Raw genomic sequence first — 24,997 nt, 5'->3', positions numbered from 1 at the left:
AAAGCAGCTAAATGAACTTGGACCTGACTCACCACAGGCAACGCGTTAAGTTTGCACGCCACATCCTATTTATTAACCGGAAACAGAATCACGCTTCTCGCTCCCCTCCGACCAATAGGATTGTGCAAAGCGTCCTAAGCGGATGTCACATCCGGTCTGAACAGCCGGCAGGATTGAAGGAAAAATCTGGAGTATTCCCCTAGTTGTGTCGTTTATCTTTAAACACGCTTGATTTGAGTTTATTCGTGCTGACACAATGACTTTCGATGTGCGGAGGTGAGTAGAAGTTTGAAGCGAGTTGGTCCTGGGGTTTTTTCTTTAGTGCATGAATCAAACACGTCCACCACTAATCATAGTTACAATATTAGTGTTTCAAAACCTAGTGAGCTGCCTACCTAGTATTTTTAACGAACGTACGGAACAAGTCTGTCATGCACTAAACTGCTGTCTAAGCAGCTCACCAGGTTTGAAAACAACTAGGAGTTCCGTAAACTACAATAGAATGCCCACCTTTTATTGTGAAAACACTTTTACAACCATTTTTATTCTATGTATGTTCTGTTAAATATATATATAGTTACAAAATATATATAGTTATATATATATATATATATATATATATATATATATATATATATATATGAAAAACTGAGCAGGATGCTGTCAGTAGACTTTTGGCAACTGCATGCAGCATTTATCACTTGATTTAGGTGCATGTCTCCTTATTTAGTAGCATACTAAATTAGTGATCGAAAGACACATCAAAAGATGTTTATTATGTCAAGAATTATGTCAGTTTTGCACAAGACATAACATTTAATACTGATGTTGCATAGTCGTCTACATGTTTGAACAGTTGCTTTTGTGTGCTAAATTCCTGCTCATACTGGTCACACCGCATGGTTATGCAAATACAAAATAGGACCCACAACATGTGCAAATGACAATCATATGCATCACACATTGAGTTCTGCTGCTATATGGAAACCAAAGAATTGTCTATGAAAGAATAGACATTGAAAGAATAGTAATTTACATTGAATCTGAAACTGAATAGGTTGGATGCTTGTATAATTTTAATACAGTTGTACATTTTCAGAGACACATTAGGCACTGACTGGTATTATCCACACTGAATCCAGAAAAACATGTCTGTAGATCAGAATTCACACAATGCTTACTATGACTTTTCCTTATATTTTTAATTTAATTTTTATTATCCATGACAAAAACTTTGTGTTATGCAATGTGGAATGCATAGCCAATTATGGAGGACAAATCAAGACAAACAATGATTGATTAATTTGCCGAAGATTGATTTCTTTTTTAAAAGTTTGTTGAATAGGTTTTTTGAAAGAAATTCTTATGCTCAAAAACAGTAATTTTGTGAAATAATATTACAGTTTAAAAGAACTGTTTTCTATATGAACATATTAAAATGTAATTTATTGCTGTGATCAAAGCTGAATTTTCAGCATCATTCATTACTTCAGTCTTCAGTGTCACATGATTCTAATATGCTGATTTTCTAATCAACAAACATTTCCTATTTTTATCTGTGCTGCTATTATCAGTGGTGATGCATTTTTCATGTTTTATTGTAAATATCGGTAGTAACAGGCGCCAGGAAATTTCCTGTCTTTGTTTGCACTTAAAGTTCTGAGGCTGTTCTGGTCAGGGTAATGTTTAAAAAATGTCTCCCCATCTGTTTAGGTGTTTAACGTCCAGCATTTTTGTCTTTGACTTGCTTTAACTGTGTAAAACAGTGAAAGTCACACACAGAATGTGCAAATATAGGGCTGCAGGCATTGTGCTTTTGCGTCATAATGCTTAATTGTTGGTTGCTAAGGCGACAACACAACCTTGTTTCCTTGTTTCCAATCAAGCTTCCTTTTAGCTCATCTGTAGACTAATCTGATTCCCCAATGAAAGTGCCAAAGAGGCCTGAAATAAAACCATTAGCTCTTTATATACCAGACATCACTTCCTCTTTAAAAACACACAGAGAATGGTGCTGTTTGCCTGAGAACACACTATTATATCACAGTTCATTCCAGTCAACCGATTTTACAGTTATACAACTGGCTTGTATAAATGCAACAACTAATCAATAAAATGTATAATAATCGATAAACAACAACAAATTTGATAATTACATAATTATATCTGCGAGTGCATGTGTGAACCTCACAGAGATCAGTGAACGAGCGTTGGTGTGTGCATGTAGAACAAACTGACCACAATAGAACAGAATTGCAATAATTCTAAAATACATGTTGCAAATTTTATAATTCTGCACGTAACAAGTACTTGGATTTTTGTGAGCACAGTGACAGTAAAGGGACTATTAACATAATAGTCCAACCTGATCTCATGAGAAAATGTAACTCTTTTTCTGCGGTGGTAAATTTGTATAAATTCATGAAATTATGTTCATGATAGTGCATGGTATTTGAATTGTTATTTGTTCATTAGGCTTAAAGGCACAATATGTAAGTTTTTGCCACTAGAGGGCGTGTATTAAAAACAATGGCGTAGTTTGATGATGCCGTGACTGAGTGTGGAATCATGGGAGTTGTCGTCTTCATTCCCACAGTCGATAGAATCTGACAGGACTCGGGCAGAAATCATGTTCATGGATGAGCTAATGATGTATTAACATTCTAGTATGAAGCAGGGTGATGCTGAAAGCTGTCGAAGCGAAACGAGGCGGCTGAACGAGCACGACACACGGCTCGAAAGCAATAGAGCTTTTATTATGCCACAGTCGACCACTTCCGCTGCTTCCAGTCATGCGTATGTGGGGAAAAAGGAAAAAAAAAGGCAGCGCTGTTTTATCATACTAGATACGTTTGAGAGTTCTGCTATAATACTACTCTGTGCGGTCGTCACCTGTCTAATAAAACGCATAACATATTAAAACGTCTTTGGTGTTTCCATGTTTTCTACAAAACAAAACCAGGCGATCATTGGCAGGCGACACAATGACACTCTGGACACAGTCCGTGTCACTAGTTAAAATTGCTTATTGCTCAGGTTTTTAAACATTCTTCAAAACATTTTGGATAATGTTAGTACACAAGTCAGCAAAATATATAACACTGTTCTAGTGGTTTTTGGATATTTTAATAAAAAAAAAATCTTAAATATTGTGCCTTTAAAGGTGCTGTATGTAGGATTGACACCGAGTGGTTGAACTAGGTATTGTAGTTCAAATTCAAAATATTAGAGAGGGTTTTTTTCACCTGGCCCCCCCTCTTCAGACTTGACACACACACAGGTTGCCAGATTGATGACACAAACAGGAATGAGCGCACTTGACGATGAATGAAATAAAATACGCTGTGTTTTCCTACAACTGGCAATCTGGGGTGCCGAAATACAATTGGTTAAACTGGCAGTGGGCGTGTTTCACAAAGCAAAACAAATACCAACATTCCGGCCCGGAACGCACATTTTCAAAGTAGGGCTGGGCGATATATCTAACGATATAATCATGCGCATCTAGTCAGTAAAGCCGGTTCCCTGATTAGCGCTAAATCGCCATCACCTGCTTTCAAATGGAGCGGCATTTAATAGACAGAGCCGTAGATCACTGACAAGCTACGCAATATCGGGGTTCTTATCGCAGATGTATCGCCTTCGATAATGAACGTGATATTGCGGTACCTTGTCAGTGATCTACGGCTCTGTCTATTAAATGCCGCTCCATTTGAAAGCAGGTGATGGCGATTTAGCGCTAATCAGGGAACCGGCTTTACTGACTAGATGCGCATGATTATATCGTTAGATATATCGCCCAGCCCTATTTCAAAGAATAAATGACTGTAGCATTGTTTTTCAGATAAACAAGAATGTTAACTAAGCAGGTTTCATAAATATCTGCAAACATATTATGATATTTTTATGCTTTAGTAGAGTTAAAATCTTATACAGCACCTTTAAATGAATGAGTGAATACGGACATATTTATATTAAACTACAGTTAAAGGGGTCATATGATGCGATTTAAATTTTTTCTTTCTCTTTGGAGTGTTAATAGCTCTTGGTTAACTTTTATAAAAGTTAAGAGTCAACCACGCCTACCTAAAACGCCTCATTTAAACATGCCCCCCCCATGTCTACGGCACCATGTGGGAAGATTTGCTTAACACCGCCCAAATTCTCATGCAAAGAAAGAAGGCGTAACTTCATTCTCGCTGTTGCCACCGGCGCCACGTCGTGGAGACGCTATGTGTTTTGTTGTGAAAGTGAAAATACTTTGTTTGGCCTTTCAAAAGAGGACACAACTAGAAATCAGTGGTTAAGTTGTATTTACCACACTGTTCCGGAACAGTTCAACCCAAATATTCAGATGTGTGCAGCACATTTTTCAGAGGACAAGGACTGTTTCCTGTGAGATTAGCCTACAGTTGCCGGTGTCTGTTTCTATAAAGTGAAATTCCAAAAAATATGTTCTTTTTAGCAACGTCATATCATGACCCCTTTAATGAAAGTGCTCTTCAGTTTGATAACAAAGTTATATGATTATGGTTGGCTCCATAAAGCATTTTAACACTGAATACGAGTACCGTTTTTATTTTATTTTTTTTCATGTTTTTTTTTTTTTTTTTTTTTTTTTTTTTTTTTTTTCATTAGGCACTAAAATATCAAATCAACTTTGGGGCCACTGTATATTCTTCAGTCTCACTTACCAAATCGGGTCTTACACAGTAAATGAAGACATCAACTAGAGATGTCAGTGGTTTAGGAACAGCATGTCCTCTTTCACACAATGGGGTTCCCTTCTACATCCTGTGAGCTCTTCTGTCAGAACACGGTGAACTATGTGGTTCCTGTCATTGGAGGAGGGGGTATAGCAGAGAAACGCCAGCCTTACTCCCCCTCCAGCATTGCATCAGCTTGGGACATTTCACTGCAAGAAATGTTCACAGATTTAAGTGTTTTTGAGGGCAGGCGGCGTAAAGGGTTGGACCAGAGTGCTGATGTAGTCATGAAGGTTTTAAAGCCGAAAAAGGGCACAAGACTCTGAGCTGGATAGTTTTGCTCCTTAAAAGTCAAGGATTGGACACAATCCTAAAGGGTGTAATATTAGGCATGAACTTTGTGGAGAATTTACTTCTTTCTTGGTGTCGTCTTAAAGGGATAGTTCACCCAAAAATGAAAATTCTGTCATCATTTACTCATCCTCATGTCGTTGCTTTCTTATGTTAAACATAAAAGAAGATATTTTGAAGATTGCTGGTAATCAAACAGTTGGTGGTTGCCACTGACTTCCATAGTAGGAAAAAAAATACTATGGAAGTCAATGGCAACCACCACCTGTTCGATTACCAGCAATCTTCAAAATATCTTCTTTTAGTTCTCCCGAACTATCCCATTAAACGAACTGAGGATTGTAGTTTATTTTCTGTTAATAAATAAACATAACTTTGACAGTTTGTTGTGCAGTAACTGTCTTTGTTATTTAATAGAATTGCATATACCATGTATTGCTTCATTGTTCTTGTTCTCTACTGTGTTTTATTCAAAGGAGGGCCATTAGTTTTTAAGGCATTCTAAGAGCTTGGTCTACTTTTGACGGCAAATGCAGATGTTTTTCAGTGCAGTACAGGGGAAATGCATATTACCTGAAGAATTAAGTATTGTGCAGTTGCACACAATAAAGTGCATTTAATTTGCTTAACTGCAAAAAATCCTATTTTTGACTAGTATCTGGGTGAATTATAAATCTGTATTTCACTCAAATAAAAATAATAAAAAATGCATATTTCATGACTATTAAAATGCTTTGTTATATTTGTTGTTATCAGTATATTCATAAAAATAACAAATGTCAGTCATTACCTCAATACAGAAAAATATGGAATATGAAATATTTTTTGGTTAAGTTGTATAATTAACATGAAAATAATGTCACCACCCACCCCAAAATTAACATAATTGTCTGATTTTATTTATTTATTTATTACTTATTTACAAACAAATAAGATGTTTTGTAATTATTTTGACTTGTTTGGTTTGTACACTACTGGTCAAAAGTTTGGGGTCGGTAAAAGAAAAAGAAATTCAAACTTTTATTCAGCAAGGATGTGTTAAATTGTTAAGAAGTGATAGCAAAGATTTATATTGTTAGAACAGATTTATATTTTGAATAAATGCTGCTCTTTATGCTTTTTAACTTTTTATTCATCAAAGAATCCTGCAAAAAGTATTGCAGTTTCCAAAAAAATATTTGGCAGCACAACTGTTGCCAACATTTATAATTCTAATAATAAATCAGCATATTAGAATGATAGAAACTTGTTTCAGGCTAAACCTCACTAAATTTAAGTTGGGGGGGTCAAGTGGCAGTAATACAGTGAAAAACAAAACGGCACACTGCAAGTAAATGTATCTGATTTAAAAAATGTCTATCTATCTTGACATATAGTGTACCCTGAAGGGCCTTTTTTAAACCAATAGTTTTTAGGTATGTAGTTTTGAAATGTTTATTGTTTGACTTTCCTGACATTCACTCTGGTCACAGTGATTGATGTGTGTTTATGCAGTGCTGACAGCCTTTGCTCTGACCCCAGCCACACTGCTGTGTGAAGAAATGTGTTGGTTAAGAAGGTTGTGATTGTAAAGCAGGAATGCAGAGGAAGAGGTGTAACTCAAGAAGCGGGGGTCGCTTTAGACTGTTGCGTCTGGGCTGGTGTTTCATGGACATTCCTAAAGTCCTCTGTAATGCCTTACACTACGCTGGGAACACAATGTGCTCTCACATTAACTCTTCCCAGGAATCTGCAATGTTTACCTTTCTTTTTTCTCCCTTATTCTTCTCTCTTTTCCTTCCAGGTTCGATATCTACAGGAAAGTGCCCAAAGATCTTACCCAGCCCACGTATACTGGAGCTTTCAGTGAGTGCCAATGTTTATAAAGTTAATTAATTTGCCATCATAGACCCTCATCCAATCCAGTAAACCAATAGCTTGCTTCATCTGGCACTGGCTTTTTCAGCCTGTTGCTACTCTGCCGCTTTATTTGTGTGCTTCATTTTTTGCGTGCTTACATCAACATTCCTCCCTGGATGCACAATTGTATTTTTTTCCCAACCAATTTGCGGAGTCAGTTTAGTTGCCTAACTGAGTATGGCTCATCGTATCCTCGTGATTCGGAAGGATGGCTGTTTGTAACACTAAGTGCTGCCATTTGACTCATGATGATATGATACATAGGACTATGTCTTTCTACACTCATTCCTGTGGCTCTGTCCATTGTTGTTTTAGCCTCAAGTGAATTACTTAACATTTAGTCATGTTTGCTGAAACCTGTGTAGACCAACCCTAAACTTAACCTAAATATTTTGCTCCTTAACCGGTTCTGTGATGAAGTTCTCAAGTACCCAATGTAAATATCTATAGTTTGTTTGGTGGCTTTTTGTAGGAAAGGTAGTTGTGTTAAAGGAATAGTTCACCCAAAAATGAAAATTCAGTCATCAATTACTCACCCTCAAGTTGTTCCAAACCTGTATGAGTTTCTTTCTTCTCTTGAACTCAAAAGAATATATTTTGAAGAATGTTGGTAACCAAACAGTTGACAGTAGCCATTGGTATGAGTTTATTTATTGTTATGTATACTGTATATTATTTTTTGAAGAATGTTTGATTGGTTACCCACATTCTTTCAAATATCCTTTTTTGTTTTCAGAGTAAGAAAGAAACTCATACAGGTTTGGAACAACATGAGGGTGAATAAATGATGACAGAACTTTCATTTTTAGGTAAACTATCCTTTAAGATCTTTTCAAAATGAAAATCTACTAAGATTACAGGATTTGTTTGATTTTATGGACTTTTGATGCTTTTCCTTGTAGTTAACAATATAGAAACTGGAAAGAAAAAATCAATGCAAATACTATGATAAACTGCATCTGTCTGGTTTTCATTGACTGTGTTTTAAAAGCTTTTGTGTACTGTTAATGAAACATTTCGTTTAATCAACTTTTCTGCCTTTCTATAGAGTTGACAAAAAGATATATTTATAAAAGGGAAGGGGAAAAGACAATAAGCTAAATCAGTGAAGACAGCATCATTTGTATGATTTAATCCATCCTTTTTTTAAAGAAGATAACATCATCTGTCTGACTGAATCAACTCAAGTAATAATAATATCATCAAAGTGTTAATAATTCTTTCCCAGTGTTATCTTCATTAAAGTGGGACCTGAACCTGAATCTGTGAGCTATGTGTCATAGCGACAAGTCTTATTGTTTGTGTTTTAGCTAAACATTAGCTTGAGTAAACTGGAACTAACCAGAGTCAGAGTATGACGTGTCAGCCACAAAGTCACGTGACCACGGATCACTGGAGATTGTCTCTATGTAAATATGCACTAGCTTCTGCAGCCAGCTTTCTAGTTGACTCATTTGGTCACATGTTGAACATAGTAACGATTACACTAACCAGAGCAATAAAGCCACGCACACTTATTTGCCTGTTGAACACCCTTATGTATAATGCCCCTTTGACTCTTATATATGTACTTGACATGTTGTAATTATTATTATGGTCAGACATAATTTTGAGAAATGACATCACTGCTAACAACTAAGAACATTTCTGAAAATGAGTTACTTTCAGCAAACACTGACTTAAAATGTTACTTTGAAAATATCTTCACATAATAAAACTAGTTTTGTTATACAAACAGCTCACTATTGTTTTCTTGACCTTTTCTTATCCCCTCAGTTTCAATATGTTGCTGCTTCTTCATGTTGTTCCTCTTTCTCTCAGAACTGACGGGATTCATCGCTACAGAAATGTATGTATGAATGTTGTTCCCATAAAGACATCAGTCAAAAATTTCAATGAATTTTTTTTTTGATCCAGATATATAAATACAATTTACACAGACTTGCATACAAGTATGTTATGATGAATGTTTTTAAAATTTCTGAATTAAAAATATATATATTTTTTTTTTTTTTTTTTACATTTATTTTTATTTTTTATTTTTTTGGTGGGGTTTATTATCAAAAAAGACTCGTTTAAAATCTGACGATGTTATCATAAATTCAACCTCAGGTCAGAATGTTTTTAAATCCAAAATTATATTAGTGTTCATTGATTTTAGTGCAATGGTTAGACCATATGACATTTTTAGAGTTAGTAAAAATGCTTCGGTTTTGTTGAAAATGGTAATTTGAGGTACTTTTTTTATCAGTAATGATGATTAATTTTTTTATGAGAATGATGTAATAATGTTGTTGTTTTTTTGGTGGATGGTGTTTCACACAGGACCTAGACATTGGTGCCTGTTTGTCAACTGCTTTCAAATGTTCACCAGGGGAAGTGAGGAAACAAAAATTGCACTCACTGCAATTTTGTTATTTACGGTCATGCTTGCATAATAACCTTTACAGATGGCTAATGCTTGTCAGTACTATATTTAATGTATGTGTGTGTTTACAGAGTAAATGAACTGTATGTGGATGACCCCGATAAGGACAGTGGGGGGAAGATAGATGTGAGTGTAAACATCAGTTTGCCAAACTTACACTGTGATTGTGAGTATATACATAAAATACATAAACACTCTTACCACTTGTGTATCACATCATCCTTTGTTGGCATGCTATGTGTGTTAGTAGTGACATTACTGTTAGTATGGGATCTTAATTCATTTAGCAGTGCTCCTGATGTACATTGTGATAAGAACCAATGCACAGTGGTGACCTCCCACATAGTTTACCATCACTGAAAGTCTCTGATATTGTGTGGGCTTTCTCACAGAAGGATTAGGATAGATCTATCCGTCAATAGAACGGGAAATGAATAGTCATACGAGAGCAAGCATATGGGGAAATACTGTTTCATATTTGGTAATGCTCTACATAACAATTTGCCAAATAATACCTGATATGTCATGTTTGCGGAAATGATTGTCACATGCCCTATTTAACTAGTGATCAACTGTTAAGTTACAATTGGAATATTTTGACAATAGTTGATCACTAGTTATTTAGATGTGGCACTGGGCAATGTGTCAAATAACTCTGCTAGTGAGATAAAATGAGGAAACATTTAACTGAAAATGGTTAAATATTCTTCCTCATGTTTATTTAGTGAAGAGTGTTTGATTATATGCAGATTTTTACTGTATTTTAGGTAGATAAATAGGTAAATAGCTATTAAATATGTTGAATTAGACTGTTTTGTCTCAATAAATTGGGGGGGAAAAAATCATATATATTTTTTTTTCTTTTTAGATTTTTAGATGTATCACCAAGCACTTATTAGGTTCATAGAACGTCAGGTCCAGTGATGAGTTTTACCAAGCATAACCAATGTCCTTTGCTGTTTTTTGACCAAATTAAAAAAATCATGTTGTTTGGAAAGTGTCTTAAAGATTGTGTTTATAAATGTCAGTACCCTCAGAGGAATTGTGGTCACCTTGATGTCATTTTCGGGCAGATCCTCAAATGTTTGCAAAGACATGTGCATCTGGCTGTTTTACACACATTACACAGAGCCCAAACTATGTTCAGAGCAACATCTTGGGCAGTTCTAACGGGTGAGAAATAGAGGTTATGCCTATTATGGAACACGCATTTTCTTTTAAATGAGGCACTTCTGACTGAAACCCAAGTTTTTCTGATTTTGTTATGAGTCATGGAGACAAGCCTCACTGTGATCTCAATTATGACCTCATTTAATGTACTGTTTTCAAACAGCTATTGGAAGTACAAGTAGACGTCGTTTTACCTTTTCTGAAGAAAAGGCCTATTTCCCATAAGAAGTTGCCTCCATGATGCTAAGGTGTTTAGGCTGGTTGTAAGGGGATTTATATGCACGTAATGTATTCTTGAGTGGTTTCTAAGGTGTTGTGGTTGGTTGCTAGGTGGTTAATGCTGGCCTTCTGAAGTCAGAAGTAAGCCTATCTGAAGTTCTGGCCTCCAAATATGACTTGAGTCATTACTTCAATGCAAGTCAATGGGCTTTTTTAAAATTAAAAAAAAAAAAAACAATTTTTTTGTTGTTGCTTATTTTATTGTATACCAGATGAAATGTCTAGAATGATAAAAGCAATAATAGCACATGTTATGAATGGATCATAAGACTTAAATTTGGTCCATAATAACTGATAATTGATACATGGCATTTAACATGTCATATCATGTTATATCATGTTATTCTCGGAAAATGATTTTTATTATTATTATTATTTTTTTTTTTTATTTTTTTCCTTTTTTTTTTCCTTTTTTTTTTTCTTTCCATGTTGTTACTCTTACCATGCTAAATTCATTTTAATTTTTGGAGGCATACACATTGTTCCCTTGAAGAAGCAACGTGGCTTTTTGACACGTTGTGGAAAATGTGGATGCTTTTTCCTTTTTGCGCTAAGAAAATGTTGCAAGACATTTAGTATTCTGGGCACACATCAGATTGCACTTAAAAAGGCCATTAAATGTGTCCATTCACACATTTGCTCTTTAATAAGTGGAGATTTTGTTTATTAAAAGTTTACTGGAATCTAATCTCCAAAAAAAAAAAAAAAAGATGATGATGTGGTTTAAGGCTTTAATTGTCCAATCAGTAATGAGAGACCAGAGCAACGTCAGTAGTTTAGCTCAGTGGAAATAGTCAAACACACTGGAAAGCATTTAATGGAATCCTTCTTCCTTTCATTTTCTGGCTAGCCTTTATTTTTGTAGTTTTGAGATCATGAATAGTAATTATAGTCATCCCGGGGGTAAAGAGTCAGTGTTGTCTTAAAATAGCATTGGGCAACAGGACAACATGCTGTTAGCATACACGGCTGTCAGAAGATCTGTTACTGAGGTTTTTTATTTCTTAGCTGTGAAAGGTCAAATAAACAGTTGTGCACAATGATTCTACTGAACTCATGAACTTGCTGCATATGTATGAAGATATTTGTAAAGTTCACCAAAAAATGACTTGGCCAGTTGTTACTGGTTTATGAATTTTTTTTTTTTTTTTTTTTGTTATGTCCTTTTGTACAATGTAAATGAAAGTCTTTCAAGCTCTGACTCTGTATTTTTCTGTTTTCTATTGTGTGTATATATTTGTATATACATAGTGGTGGGTTTGGACATCCAGGATGAGATGGGGCGGCATGAAGTGGGCCACATAGAGAATTCAATGAAAGTGCCTCTAAACAACGGTCACGGGTGCCGCTTTGAAGGGGAGTTCAGTATTAATAAAGTAAGAGATGCTTGACGTCAGTTGCATTCTTTTCTACTTGTTTGGTGCTAAATGTTTCTTGTGGAACAGAAGCTATAAGGAGTGTCATTAATGTGTTACCTGAAGGGCTAACCATTATTGTCTTCAAATGAAAGGCCTTCTCTCAAGTGAATGGAAAATGTACCATCTGATGTGTTTGCCTGTATGATAATGGTGTTGACTTGGTTTGTTTTCTGTAGGTTCCAGGAAACTTTCATGTGTCAACACATAGTGCGACTGCTCAGCCTCAGAGCCCTGATATGACCCACATCATCCACAAACTTGCCTTTGGGGAGAAGCTTCAGGTTGAGTCATCCACATGCAGTGAATAAGAATTATAGACAATGTAAAAGCAACATGTAGAAATCATATCACTCAATTGCAGGTGCAGCATGTCCAGGGGGCTTTTAATGCATTAGGTGGAGCCAACAGACTTCAGTCCAATGGTATGTCTTTTTGTGAGCTTTCTAGATGCTTACTCTATAGAAATATAACATACATAAGCAAAGCAAATGTCAGGGTGATGCAACTGCCCTGGTATCCTAACGAGGAAGCCTCGTTATCATGGTAACACTTTATAATAAGGTCCCATTGTTTAATTATGTTAGTTAATGCATTTATTAACAATAACTAAGAATGCATTACATTCACACAACAACATCTCACAATACATTCATTAAAGTACTTATTAATAATTGGTAACATTAAATATGCAATATATAAGGCTAAAAATACAGCTGTTCATTGTTAGTTCATGTTAGGCCAGGTCCATTAAATAATATTAATAGATACAGATATTTTAAAGGTTGAGATTTGACATTTCCTAATAATATGAAATGCTTTAGAAGTATTTCCATTGTTAGTTTTTGTTAACTAATGTAGTTAACTAATGTTAACAAATAAAAAAGTGTTGTAAAGTGTTACCATACTTGTTTATTATTATTGTTTATGAAAAATACTGTAAAAGAACTGCTTCTCTGCTTGGTGATATTTGAAATATTTTTGTCTACCAAATAAAAGTCATGTGGTGCAACCAAGAAAGTCATGAGGTGCAATCAATTTGCAGAAGAAACATAAAGGAAATTATATCAAATAGAGGACCCCTGCAGACCCTCATGACTTTGTATAAATGGCAATAAATCTGGCAAGGCAAGGTTAGAGTCGAGAGACTCTGAATGCTCAACCTCAAGTGGATTCTAATTGGCTAGTAATGTTTTTATTATCCATCAGCTGGAAAAAAATTGCTCTGAAAGTCATTCCAACTGTATTGTTCCTCTGTGTTGACTTTACTATTTTCATAGAATTAGAACCATGATTATAACTTTATAGTTGAAGTCCATCCTTGGTGTGAACAGACCTTAACTGTAATACCAAAACATACTGTACATGTCCTTAGTACGAAAGAAGTAACATGTAACAAAATGTAATACTTTGAGTTTCTGTAGGAGTTTGTTCAAACCTTTAAGTATGAGCAAGACTGTGATTTCTGCATTACTGCTGCACACACTGCTTGCGCTTGTCTATTTGTCGACTCAAAGTGCAATGCTTATGAGTGTCCAACTGAACACGTGTCACAGATTGTATTACACATAAATAGATCACAGTAACAAGAGAAAGAACAAAGTCACTCAAATGAAATAAGCTACCATCCTGTCTGTTCCTCTGAATCTGTATATAATTTCTGGAGAAATGAAGCCATGTGTTTCTTTTTCTTCAGCTTTAGCATCTCACGATTACATTCTGAAGATCGTCCCTACAGTTTATGAGGACCTGGGAGGGAAGCAGAGATTTTCCTACCAGTACACTGTGGCAAACAAGGTAATCTGAGCCACACATATCCATGTTACTGAGAAGCTCGTCTGAAATTGCAAGTCTAAATTTAAGAATGCTATTTGCTGATGGCTTCTAAATCAGCCTGTGTTTACCACAGATGCTGAATGAATTATGTCACTCTATTATTAAGTACCATACACCATTTATCAACTCTAAAGACACCTCAGGGGACATTTGCAGTGACAGCTGGCGGCATTATGTGTGTATGTGACCAGAGAGCCATGTGCTGTGAGTTAATGTGTAGTCAGGGTTTTCTTATTCAGAGGGTGTAAAAAGTACTTAAAGTAAGAGTCTCGTGTCAAACCTTTGACCCTGCGAGGCTCTTGGAAACATCAGATGTAAAACAAAGTCATTACCTAAAAGAATGTTCAGCAGTAACTGACTTGATATTCATATACTTATAATTGTTTGAGTAATTGTCAACAGTGTTCAAATTCATGTCAAATTTATTCTTATTATATGTATTTCTTTTAGGCCAAAGACTGTTTTGCAATGAGGCCATAATTGTGGCCAATTACATTTTACATTTAAATGGCTTTCATTGGTTGTTATGAACTGGAGATTTGACTAGACATATCAGTGTTTTATCCTCACTCAATTAGGCTACTTCTAATTTTTATTGTTTAGTGTGGGTTTTACATCCATTTTATCGTTTTTGTATTTTTATTAGGTTATAATACTTTAAATAATGAAATGGTTGAATAGCAGAAAGATAATAAATTACAGTTAGTAATATAATAATGTCTTATTTTTAATAAAAAAAAAAAAAAAAAAATTTTTAGATAATAATTATATTGTAATATGAAGTAAAACCAACCCAGGCCTTCATGCATTTATATTGTCCAAGCAAAAGCCTCATAATACACAATTTCGCCCTTTGGATGTGTAATTGTTTTTTAGAACCTTTTAATGTTTTTCAGTGCTGCTACTTACATTATACAATAGGCCTACAAAAGAAAATATAAATATAAATACATAATCTAAAATGTGTATGATTGGAGTGGTTTCAGTTTTTGCGTAGTGCAACAGTACTTACATTTTGAGAGGACTTGGTCACCTAAGTATTCTTCCCATTCATTTTTTTTTCTATAGGGATTTTTTAAAAGCCTATCTTATAGTTATAAGCCATGAAACCAAACCAGCCAGCTACAAGGTGAATCACAATTTTACCATCTTTAATTTGAAGCAAAAAAATATTTGAAAATTGGTCAAAAATACAAAAGGCACAAGATTATAGTGTACTTTAGCGAGGGAAAGATCTTCAGCCTGATACACTGCAACAAGGCATAATCAAACCAATCTATTGCAAAATATGCATATTTAAATATTTAGATAGTTTGAGAGCGTAGGGAGACATCATTTACAGTGCTTCATGGGAGTGGGTGAAGCTCTTTTGGTGTGGTTTGCTCATTTGAGTTCTCTGATTGGTGGAGATTTTGCTGTAGAATCATGGGAAATGTAGTTTTTCAGTGTGTCACACTGTCGCCTACACTCTGAACGGGAGTGACCCTGAGGGCCTTTTTACATATTGTTAAAAATAATTTCCCCTATAAAGAAACTGAATTGCCCCCTCTTGAATATGAAGAACACATGTATTCAGTTCAAAGAGTACTGGAGTGTAGAGCACTGACAGTCCAGTGTACTAATGCACAGTACTGTGCAGTTGTGAATTACTGTGTGATTTACTAATTCAATGATATATATTATTGTAACATCAAAGAGTTTATCTTTGACTACACATGACAATGGAAAAAGTTTAACACTTTAGTTCAGGGACCAGTTCTCACTGTTATCTAGTTGCTTATAAGCATGCCAATTACTAGCATGCTGGCTGTTTATTAGTACTTATAAAGCACATATTAATGCCTTATTCTGCATGACCATATTCTAGATCCATTAATCCTACCCAATACCTAAACTTAACAGCTACCTTACTAAATATTAATAAGCAGCAAATTAGGAGTTTATTCATATTAATTAACAGTTAATTAATAGTGAGAATTGGTCCTCGAACTAAAGTGTGACCAAAAGTTATATATTACATTTTTTTCCATAGGAGTATGTGGCGTACAGCCATACTGGACGCATCATCCCAGCGATATGGTTTCGCTATGACCTGAGTCCAATCACAGTGAAATACACAGAGAGGAGACAGCCCTTCTACCGCTTCATCACTACTGTGAGTCACTCTCTGTTTATAGCTCACTCTCTCTCCAACTCTCTAATAATATATATATATATATATATATATATATATATGTATATATATATATGTATATATTTATTTTTATTTTTATTTATGTTTGTTTGTGTTTGTGTGTTTATTTATATATGTGTGTTTATATATTTGTATATATATTTTTTTTTTTTGAGTTTGTCTCTGTCAGATTTGCGCTATCATCGGCGGGACATTCACAGTGGCCGGCATCATTGACTCCTGCATATTCACAGCCTCTGAAGCCTGGAAGAAAATCCAGATTGGGAAAATGTCATGAGTATTCATATCTACGTACCATGTCTTTTATTTATGCCAGCTAAACCTCTGCACACCTGTCAGTACAACCTGACCCACACTAGCCACAACTGGAAAACATTGTCACTCCAGTTCATTTCTTGGTGTGCTCATTTGGATAGACTGGTTTTTATCTCTAAACATTTAATACAATGAATTACAGGGATTTCATTTGGAGGATGTAGGTGGTTTCTGACTTCAATGCCATATTAATTCACCCAAAACTTTAATAGTGGAACTGATGTGGAAGGAACCTGTCTCACTCATTGGTAGGACGCCAGTGTTTCCTCATTCAAATAGACGTTACTGAGATGTGTAAGTGTTACATACCAGGCATTGTGTCCCTTTGATTGGTTTAAATAGAATTCCACAAGAGAAATAATAACTGAATTCAGTATGTACCTTCATAGGAATTGAACTGTTTACCAAGTCCTGCTTGGGTTTATCTCATGAAACCTGTCAAAGAGCATATCTTATTGGAGTTCTGGGGTCATATTGCACCTCAAAATTCAATGAATTATTATAATTTTTTTAATTAATAAATAAAAAAAATGATTTGAAAAAAATTTTTACATTGTGATTTATTTGCATGACAATTAAACCCATTTCCCCCAATTCTCATTACACTATACAAATAATTATATATTGGTATTAGTATATTGGATTATATCATGTAGCTTTTAATATGTGCAGATTTAAATTATTTTACTGCATTTTTACAGTATTGTATTACACTACTGGGAATTATCATTGTCAGAATAATGTACAAATGCATTATGGTAATGAGAATTTGTGGTTAAATGTATTTAATTATCATGAAAATGTCACAATCCAAATTATTTTAATGTTCCTAAAATTGGATTGATTTTCTTATTTCTTTGATTTGGGGGTGAGCTGTCACCTGTATGTATTTCATGCGATGAACCTGTAGGTTTTTAAAGAAGTGCATGCTGGTTTTATTTAGGTTTAATTAAGTCATGTGGATTCCCATATTGTCTTTTCATGGTATATTTTAGTTATCTTGCACTCCGGTGGCATTCTGATTGTAGACCTGTATTTTACTTTGTTTGTTTGATTGAAGGGAAATTATGAATGTCGTCTTTTTTACCTGAAAGACTGTCGAAGGAATGCTTTTTGTTTATATCCATGTCTGTAAAGGTACTCTCTATGGTTTAATGATACTTTTATTTCCTCAGTCCATAATGTTTATTGGTTGACCTTTTATTGTTTTGAAGATTAGGCTGGAAACGTGTTATTTACGTCTTGTCAAGTGTTACCTCTCAACACTGCTGTAAAGAGGCTGAATAATTTCCTTTCAGTGTTTTGACCATGTTCTAAAAATCTGGTTGTACTGGTTACACAGGACTGTTCCACATGAAAACAGGCTATGCGTCAAATGTGTGATGTGTCGTTGCCACTAGTTGACATGACAACAGAAGTGTATTTTCACTACATTTAATGAGAACAGAAACCACAACCTACATTTCAGCTTCGCTGCACAAGCTACTTGGAAATGTCATGGTCTTTTAGAACCTTTAAAGTTAATTGTTTTTTTGTCAAACGTTAATCAGACAAACCATGATGGTTGAGTTTCCGTGCTCATTTCAGAAGTTTTCATTTAGCCCTACTCGATCATGTGGTCACATGGATGTCATCTTCTGGGCTACGCCACTTTTTTCTGTCTTTGTTTACCATGTTTAGAATAAACCACAGCAACAGCCGGTGGTTTGTTTGTGTTTGTATGTCTTCTCAAATTCAGATTTGTTTTTTTTTTTAAGGTGTACCATAATGTTAAAAAAGAATCAAAAGAAACATTATGGAGCCATTTAACACAAGACTTGATCTTAATTAGGTTGTTAAATGAGTACTTTGAGTTTATTGTCTTTAAGAATAATTTCTACTGATAAAAATATATAGTACGTTTCCATAAAATTATTATTAAAATATAACAATATAGTTGAATAATATTATATTATGCAGTATTGTAAAATTTGTCAGTTTTAAAAATATTTAACATAAAATGCCACAAAAAAAAATAACTGTCAAAAGATGATATAGTCCTTTATTTTTTTTTCTCCATCTTGGTTCTTTTCCCTTTTTTTTACAAATAAAAAGAAGTTTACTCTTTATATAAAGATACATGTAACTAAGGCGATAAAATACTTTTTTTGTTGTTGTTGTTTGAAATGGACATAATGGTGCCACCCAGTGGCTGCTAAGAGAACTTTACAAAGCTAGACTTCAATTCAGTTAGTTGTGAGGGTGCGGGGCCTGGTTACGATTGGCCAATCAGTGCTGTTACAGGTTGGAGGTTGCCAGGCAGGCTCCCTCATATACAGCCTGCTCCGACGAGGAGAAGAAGTCGCTGACGCCCTCCTCCGACAGCTGGCCATACTCGTTGTTGTAGAAGGTTTGGCCTGAGAGTTGGCTGAAGAAGGTTGGGCGCAATGTGTTGCTGCTGCCATCGCTGCTCATGGACGGAGAACTGATGAGGCGTTCTGTGCTGCGGCCCGCTGATGGACTACAGAGTTTACACAATGCTTAATGCAACTCCAGGGTATGAAAGCTGATCAATTATAAATGAAGTGAGCCATAGTCATTTTTATAATGATAAATGGTGTGCATAATCTTCAGTTTCACCTACCTTTTCAACATGCCCCCTCTGTGCTTGTGTTCAAACCTCTCGAGCTCATCTGATGCCAGAACCATCCCACTGTCTGTCTGGCTGTCCTATAGGGGCACAAAAATGCATGAAACAATATACATGTTAACATCCTTTAGCTTACAAAGACTATACATATACTGGAGGTCATAGTCGTACATGATGTGTCTTGTATGATGTCATTTCCAGAGGAAGTTCCTCAAATGTCTTCACTCGTGAGTGACACGTGTTAGAGGGTCCGACCATGATGCACCCAGTGAAAGGCACACAGTTGTAATATCTGGGCAGAGAGAAGCATAAGATATTTTTCATACTAAGGGTTATAGGCTGATTCAAATCCCTAATCCAACACACTACAAGCATTAGCAAACACTACAAATATTTATTTAACCCTATTAAACCTACCGCATCATATTTGATGTACATGAACTTCTAAGGCCTCTTAATTAACATGATCAAAACTTTGCTTGAAAAATCTGTTGTACACAATCTACTACATGCCTTCTGTCGTTGATAGGTTGTACTGAGCAAGTAAAAACACTTACTGGACTTAATTACGCAATGTCACAAAAATTTGTTTCACTTCAATTTTTTACGGTTCTTCTGTAATTCTGGTGTTTATAATTGTGGTGCTTATTATTATTGTACTATTTATTTTCACGTGGCATCAATATTTTGGTAAATATTTAGGTCAGGTAAATTATAGATTTGGTATAGTACAGACAAGTTTGTACTAAATTTGCATGTTTTTTTCCCCATCTTTTTTAAGATATTTTGCTTTTGCAAGGATGGGAACATTCTAGAAGTCTCTGTAACATTCTGTAATATTCTAGTGCTTTCTGCAACATTCCAGAACATTGTGGGACTAGTCATAAATGACAAAAATCATCCAGCATACACTTTTGGATAATTCACTGTTTATGTTAAACTGTTGTTGGTAGCTCACTTTTATGCATGCAACATATCATTTTTATGCTTGAGTAATAACAGATTAGCTTGTATAAGTTGTAAACATTTTTTTTTAGTTTTCATGAACACTGTTAATGATACACAAAAAGTAATGCGATTTTTTCCCCCACAATAAAAACTACAGTGCTTTGATAATTAACCTGAGTGTTTAATATCTTACTGAGACATATTATTTGGAGATAGGAGATAAAGAGTGACAACTGATATTTATATGCATTTTATGTAGAAGTCTGCTATAGAGCTATAAAGATATCATTGATTTACATTACAAGCTTTCAGAATCAGAATTTCATAAATATCAGCAAGAATTTCATGAATATCAACAAGTGCCCCAAATTGCACATTTTTAGTTTTTTGGATGTCTAAATAAAATTGATGGTTTTTTTCCTCGAGTGTGAGGTATTTTTCTGACTTATTTCATATGTCAGGCTTTACAGGGTTAAGAACAGGGTTAAGTCAATATAAGGCCCCCAACACTGATATAAAATGTGTATGTACCGAGTGGACATTGTGTTGCAGGCGAGTCTGATCTCCTCTTGTGATGGTTGTCTAGAGGAAGACTGTGAGAAGCCATCATCCTCTGAGCTCTGAGACACATTGAATGGGATTTCCTAAAAAAAAAAAAAAAAACAATATATTTCACATAATCATTAAAATATACAACATTAGCCATTTTATCAGTTTTATAACCAGCTGACTTGAAATATAAAGAAGGTAGTGTGTAACATGCAGATGTTATTACTGAATGTACAGAATCTCATAATAAGTTGGTGTTTTTTTTTTTTTTTTTTCTCACGGGTAGACTGTTTTCCTGAAGTAGATCTCCAAGTATCTCCACCAGAGCTGGAAATGTGGGTCTCTCCCTGGGCTCGCCCTGCCAGCAGGCCAGCATGATGCCATATCTACCAGAACACGTATCACACATCAGAGCGCTCAGTTTCATCGCTGTATGATGTCATCAGTCTGAATAGCAGCCTTAAGTAGATCAAACACACACAGACACCGTCATCAGGCTGTGCTGAAATGCTCACATTTCAGGGGACGCGTTGTCTGGTGCCCTCATCCTGGTACCGTCTTTAAGTCGTTTGCAGAAGTCTTCATCAATCTGGAGTCCCGGGTATGGAGACGCTCCTAATGGGACATGATACAATCAAGCCTGTAAGTCTGTGATCAAAGACTCTATACAAGTTTAAGAAAATTTAAACAGAACAGAATTAATTTGTAGGGTAACACTTTATTATAAGGACCAATAATAATAACAATCATAATGAGCGGAAAAGAACAGAAAAGGTTGGGTTTGAGGAGTTGCTAGTGCTCATGTATCAGGTAGACTCTTACCTAGTGAGAAAATCTCCCAGAGCAGCACTCCAAATGACCATACATCACTCTGACTGGTGTAAACCTTATCAAAGATGCTCTCTGGAGCCATCCACTTCAGCGGCAGTCTAGCCTGCAAAGACAGATAACATCTGACCTATAATAGTGCCTGTGAGAGAATACACTCTAATCATGATCCTGGAGCTGATATGATTTGAAGTGGGTCAACCATTTATCAATGCCTCTCAAGAGTAATCTCATAAATTTACCCTTTCTGCTTCATTATGTTTATGTCATGCAGTAACACTACTAGTATTGTTACATGTTCATCTTTTGCTTCTGTATTTTTTCAAATGATATTCAGTATGTAATCAAAGTTGCCTCACCATTTCTGTCAATTTTCATTGATTGCTGATATTTGTATATATCATGACGCAAAGGCCAGACAAGTAATTTTTGACCAATGGCCTTTACTGAAATGCATTCATATTGAATCTCATGTGGGGTCACATTTTGCATGTCCAGGTAATATTTTGTGTAAAGATCAAAATAATAATAAAAGAGTTATTTTAATGTCAATTAAGCAACTTTCCCCCCAAATGATCAATTTATTTTTTTACATTAAATGCTGTACTACAAATACTACCATTACATATAAATGCTTTACAATTAAATAACACATTATTTTTTTAAATCCTTTTTTCAAGTATTTTTCAAGTACCAAGACAATTTTTCAGTGAAAAATCAAACACTCATGACCCTGACCTGGACTTTGTCTTCACAGTTTTCATGAGATTTATACTGCTACACTAGAGATCTGTCTGGATCATGCTTTTATTTGAAGGGTTTCTCTTACATTGCCTTTGCGCACGTAGTCAGGGTCTTTGTAGATGTCCCGTGCTAAACCAAAGTCACAGATCTTCACCACGTTGTTCTCGGACAGGAGGATGTTGCGGGCCGCTAGGTCGCGATGAATGCACTGTCAGACCACAATCAAGATTACTATATCCATATCTATACCTTATTTCACAATAGATCAGCAGATCTAAAATATTTGCTACTTTCTCGTCATCAGTTATATTTTTGATTTATTATAAGATTTTATTTTTCATATGTTCTAGGCATTTGTTCTAATTTGAAAAAATCTGTATCTAGCAAAACTGTCCCCCATTTAATGAGCATGGACTATTCTAGAAGAGATCTAAAGTTCTACTATTAATATTCTACAACCTGCTAAATGTGACTAGTGATCCATCAGAGAAGATGAGCTTAAATACATGTTTGAAATGTACCTTACGAGATCCCAGAAACTCCATTCCTCGAGCAACCTGAAAGCTGTAGCATATCAAATCCTCTATTGTGAGTGGAGTCTTCCAAAGATCATCCACTGCAGCTTAGGAGAGAAAAACAAAACAAAATATCCGAAAAGCTTAAATGCATTATATAAGAATTTAAATCAGAAAATTGTCAGGAAGAACATTCAGTAAAAATGTTTGTTGTGGATAATTGCTTGGGTGTTACTCCATATTTAATGGTATTTGATGATTTATTATTTACATTTAATAAACTAAACTTTCAACAAAACATTTGCAGCTGGTTTGTAATAGCATGTTGTGTGCATGTTTGGGCTGCGTTTTCATTGCACCAGCAGGTGTCACCATTGTGTGGCATTTCAAGTGCTTTCAAACAGTGCATCATTTTGTGAAGCAGTTGGCTCCTTTGATTTAAAGTTTTGAAAAGCTTTATTTCACTATGTTCAAGTGCTTTGTTGAAACAAAAAAGAAACAAAAAAGAATATAAACTACAGTTTACTAGCCTACTCTTTTCTGCCATGTTGAAAACGAATGGCTCCTTCCAACTCAGAAACTCGGGTATCAAAATAATCCTTTCCCATTCATAATTATGAGTTTCCTACTCAGTATTTGCACATGAATGCTTCCTGAAATGTTATTCACAGTAATTTTGATAGCACATGAAGGCAGCTTTAGTATCCACCAGGTAAAAGTGTATCAGGTATCAGTTTATATTTAATATATAATCTTTACAGATCTTTATATATTCTGCTCTCTGACCTTCTGAGTGCTCTTACCACGAGACTGCATCGGAGGGTTGATGCTGGAAGTGGTGGACGGCTGACATTCATTCTGGCTGACCTGACCTGCTTCTATCATTCGTCGCACCTGACTCTGGGTTTTAGGAGAACGATCCTGCAAACACAAGTGCATGTTACACCAGATTACATATCAGTTATTATTGGTTGTAGTGCTGTTGTGAAAGGGTGGAATTATGTATATCATGTTATTCGTCTCTCTCACCCTGTACGGTAAGAAGAACTCTCTTTTGGCACGCAGAAAGTTGGAGAGATTTCCATATTTACAATATTCCACTATAACCATGAGAGGACCTGACAATCAGAGATGTTAAACAGAGATGTTTAGAAAGAAGTAAGAAGAATGCATCAGACAAACCGATTTATGTCAATACTGAGTTACAAGGATACAATCAAATGTGGCCTAATGGATAGAGAGTCAGACTTGTAACCCGAAGGTCGCAGGTTTGAGTCTCAGGTCCCAAGCTTGTAGGGAGGGGGAGTGAATATCCAGTGCTCTCTCCACCTTCAATACCACGACTGAGGTGAGACCTTTGAGCAAGGCACCGAACCCCCAACTGCTCTGTGTGTGTGTGCACTTGGATGGGTTAAATGCAGAGTACAAATTCTGAGTATGGGACACCATACTTGGGCACACGCTCACTTAAACTGTAATTTTGCAAGGCTATGGCTTTTTTCATAAAATACTGCCATATTAGCCAAGTCAACATAAAAAAGTAAGTACATTTTGTAAGCAGTATCATTCTACTGGGAGATGGTCCCTGACAGGTAAACTCTGCATGCTGCAGTGATATACACAGTAGCTGAAGATGCAATATTTCTATAATTAGTATTTTATCAAAACTGGATCACTGTATTGACCAATCAGCATCCAGAAACAAAGGTATCTGTTTTACAATGGTACATCCATACCGTTGGGTTTGGTACATGCTCCAAGAAGATTGACGACATTGAGATGGTTTCCAATATGAATGAGGATCTTCAGTTCTGACATCAGAGCTTTGTGTTCGTTGGCTGTGGCTCCCTCTGTTATACACACACACACACAAACACACACACACAAACACACACACACACACACACACCGTTAAGTATATGGATCTACAGTATGTATATAAATGGACATTTCTGTATTCACTGTAGTTTATGGGTAAGACTGAACCTTTCAACATCTTGACAGCCACCGTGTTTGAACAGGTTTTTTTGTCATGCTCAAAGATTGAAGCTTCGATCACCTTCCCGAAAGCTCCATGCCCAAGCACCTTTCCTGCAAACATAAACAAAGAATAAATGTTAGTAAAACTAATGTTTTACTATCCTTCATGCAAGATTAGAATGTGTCCCAAAAAGTACACTTGAATAGTGTG

General features: G+C 35.5%; 2 protein-coding genes across 3 annotated transcripts in view; one reads left to right on the top strand and one right to left on the bottom strand.

Annotated features, from left to right (window-relative positions):
• The first annotated feature begins 108 nt into the window (after window positions 1-108).
• On the top strand, window positions 109-18,293 carry LOC109102886 (endoplasmic reticulum-Golgi intermediate compartment protein 1-like). The gene is made up of 10 exons (XM_042769700.1): window positions 109-276; window positions 6,841-6,902; window positions 8,733-8,805; window positions 9,456-9,550; window positions 12,085-12,209; window positions 12,428-12,532; window positions 12,613-12,673; window positions 13,945-14,045; window positions 16,117-16,239; window positions 16,448-18,293. Exons 1-10 carry the CDS (start codon window positions 257-259, stop codon window positions 16,553-16,555), a joined length of 873 nt encoding a protein of 290 aa, XP_042625634.1. The 5' UTR covers window positions 109-256; the 3' UTR covers window positions 16,556-18,293.
• A 323-nt stretch (window positions 18,294-18,616) lies between these two features.
• LOC109102888 (vascular endothelial growth factor receptor 3-like) overlaps window positions 18,617-24,997 on the bottom strand; it is a 53,853-nt gene continuing 47,472 nt past the window's right edge. For both annotated transcript variants that reach the window (XM_042769698.1, XM_042769699.1), the window contains 13 exons: window positions 24,793-24,897; window positions 24,543-24,656; window positions 23,836-23,924; window positions 23,610-23,727; window positions 22,813-22,913; window positions 22,377-22,499; window positions 21,542-21,653; window positions 21,235-21,334; window positions 21,000-21,105; window positions 20,702-20,814; window positions 19,394-19,514; window positions 19,217-19,302; window positions 18,617-19,093 (listed from right to left, as the gene is read on the bottom strand). In XM_042769698.1, the coding sequence (XP_042625632.1) occupies window positions 18,871-19,093; window positions 19,217-19,302; window positions 19,394-19,514; window positions 20,702-20,814; window positions 21,000-21,105; window positions 21,235-21,334; window positions 21,542-21,653; window positions 22,377-22,499; window positions 22,813-22,913; window positions 23,610-23,727; window positions 23,836-23,924; window positions 24,543-24,656; window positions 24,793-24,897 (1,511 nt within the window). In that variant the 3' untranslated portion in view covers window positions 18,617-18,870. The remainder of the gene's footprint in view (window positions 19,094-19,216; window positions 19,303-19,393; window positions 19,515-20,701; window positions 20,815-20,999; window positions 21,106-21,234; window positions 21,335-21,541; window positions 21,654-22,376; window positions 22,500-22,812; window positions 22,914-23,609; window positions 23,728-23,835; window positions 23,925-24,542; window positions 24,657-24,792; window positions 24,898-24,997) is intronic.

This window comes from Cyprinus carpio, chromosome A14, assembly GCF_018340385.1.
Source record: "Cyprinus carpio isolate SPL01 chromosome A14, ASM1834038v1, whole genome shotgun sequence".
NCBI lineage: Eukaryota > Metazoa > Chordata > Actinopteri > Cypriniformes > Cyprinidae > Cyprinus > Cyprinus carpio.
Note: the sequence above shows the minus strand (reverse complement) of the source record. Positions and strands in the feature narration are given on the sequence as shown.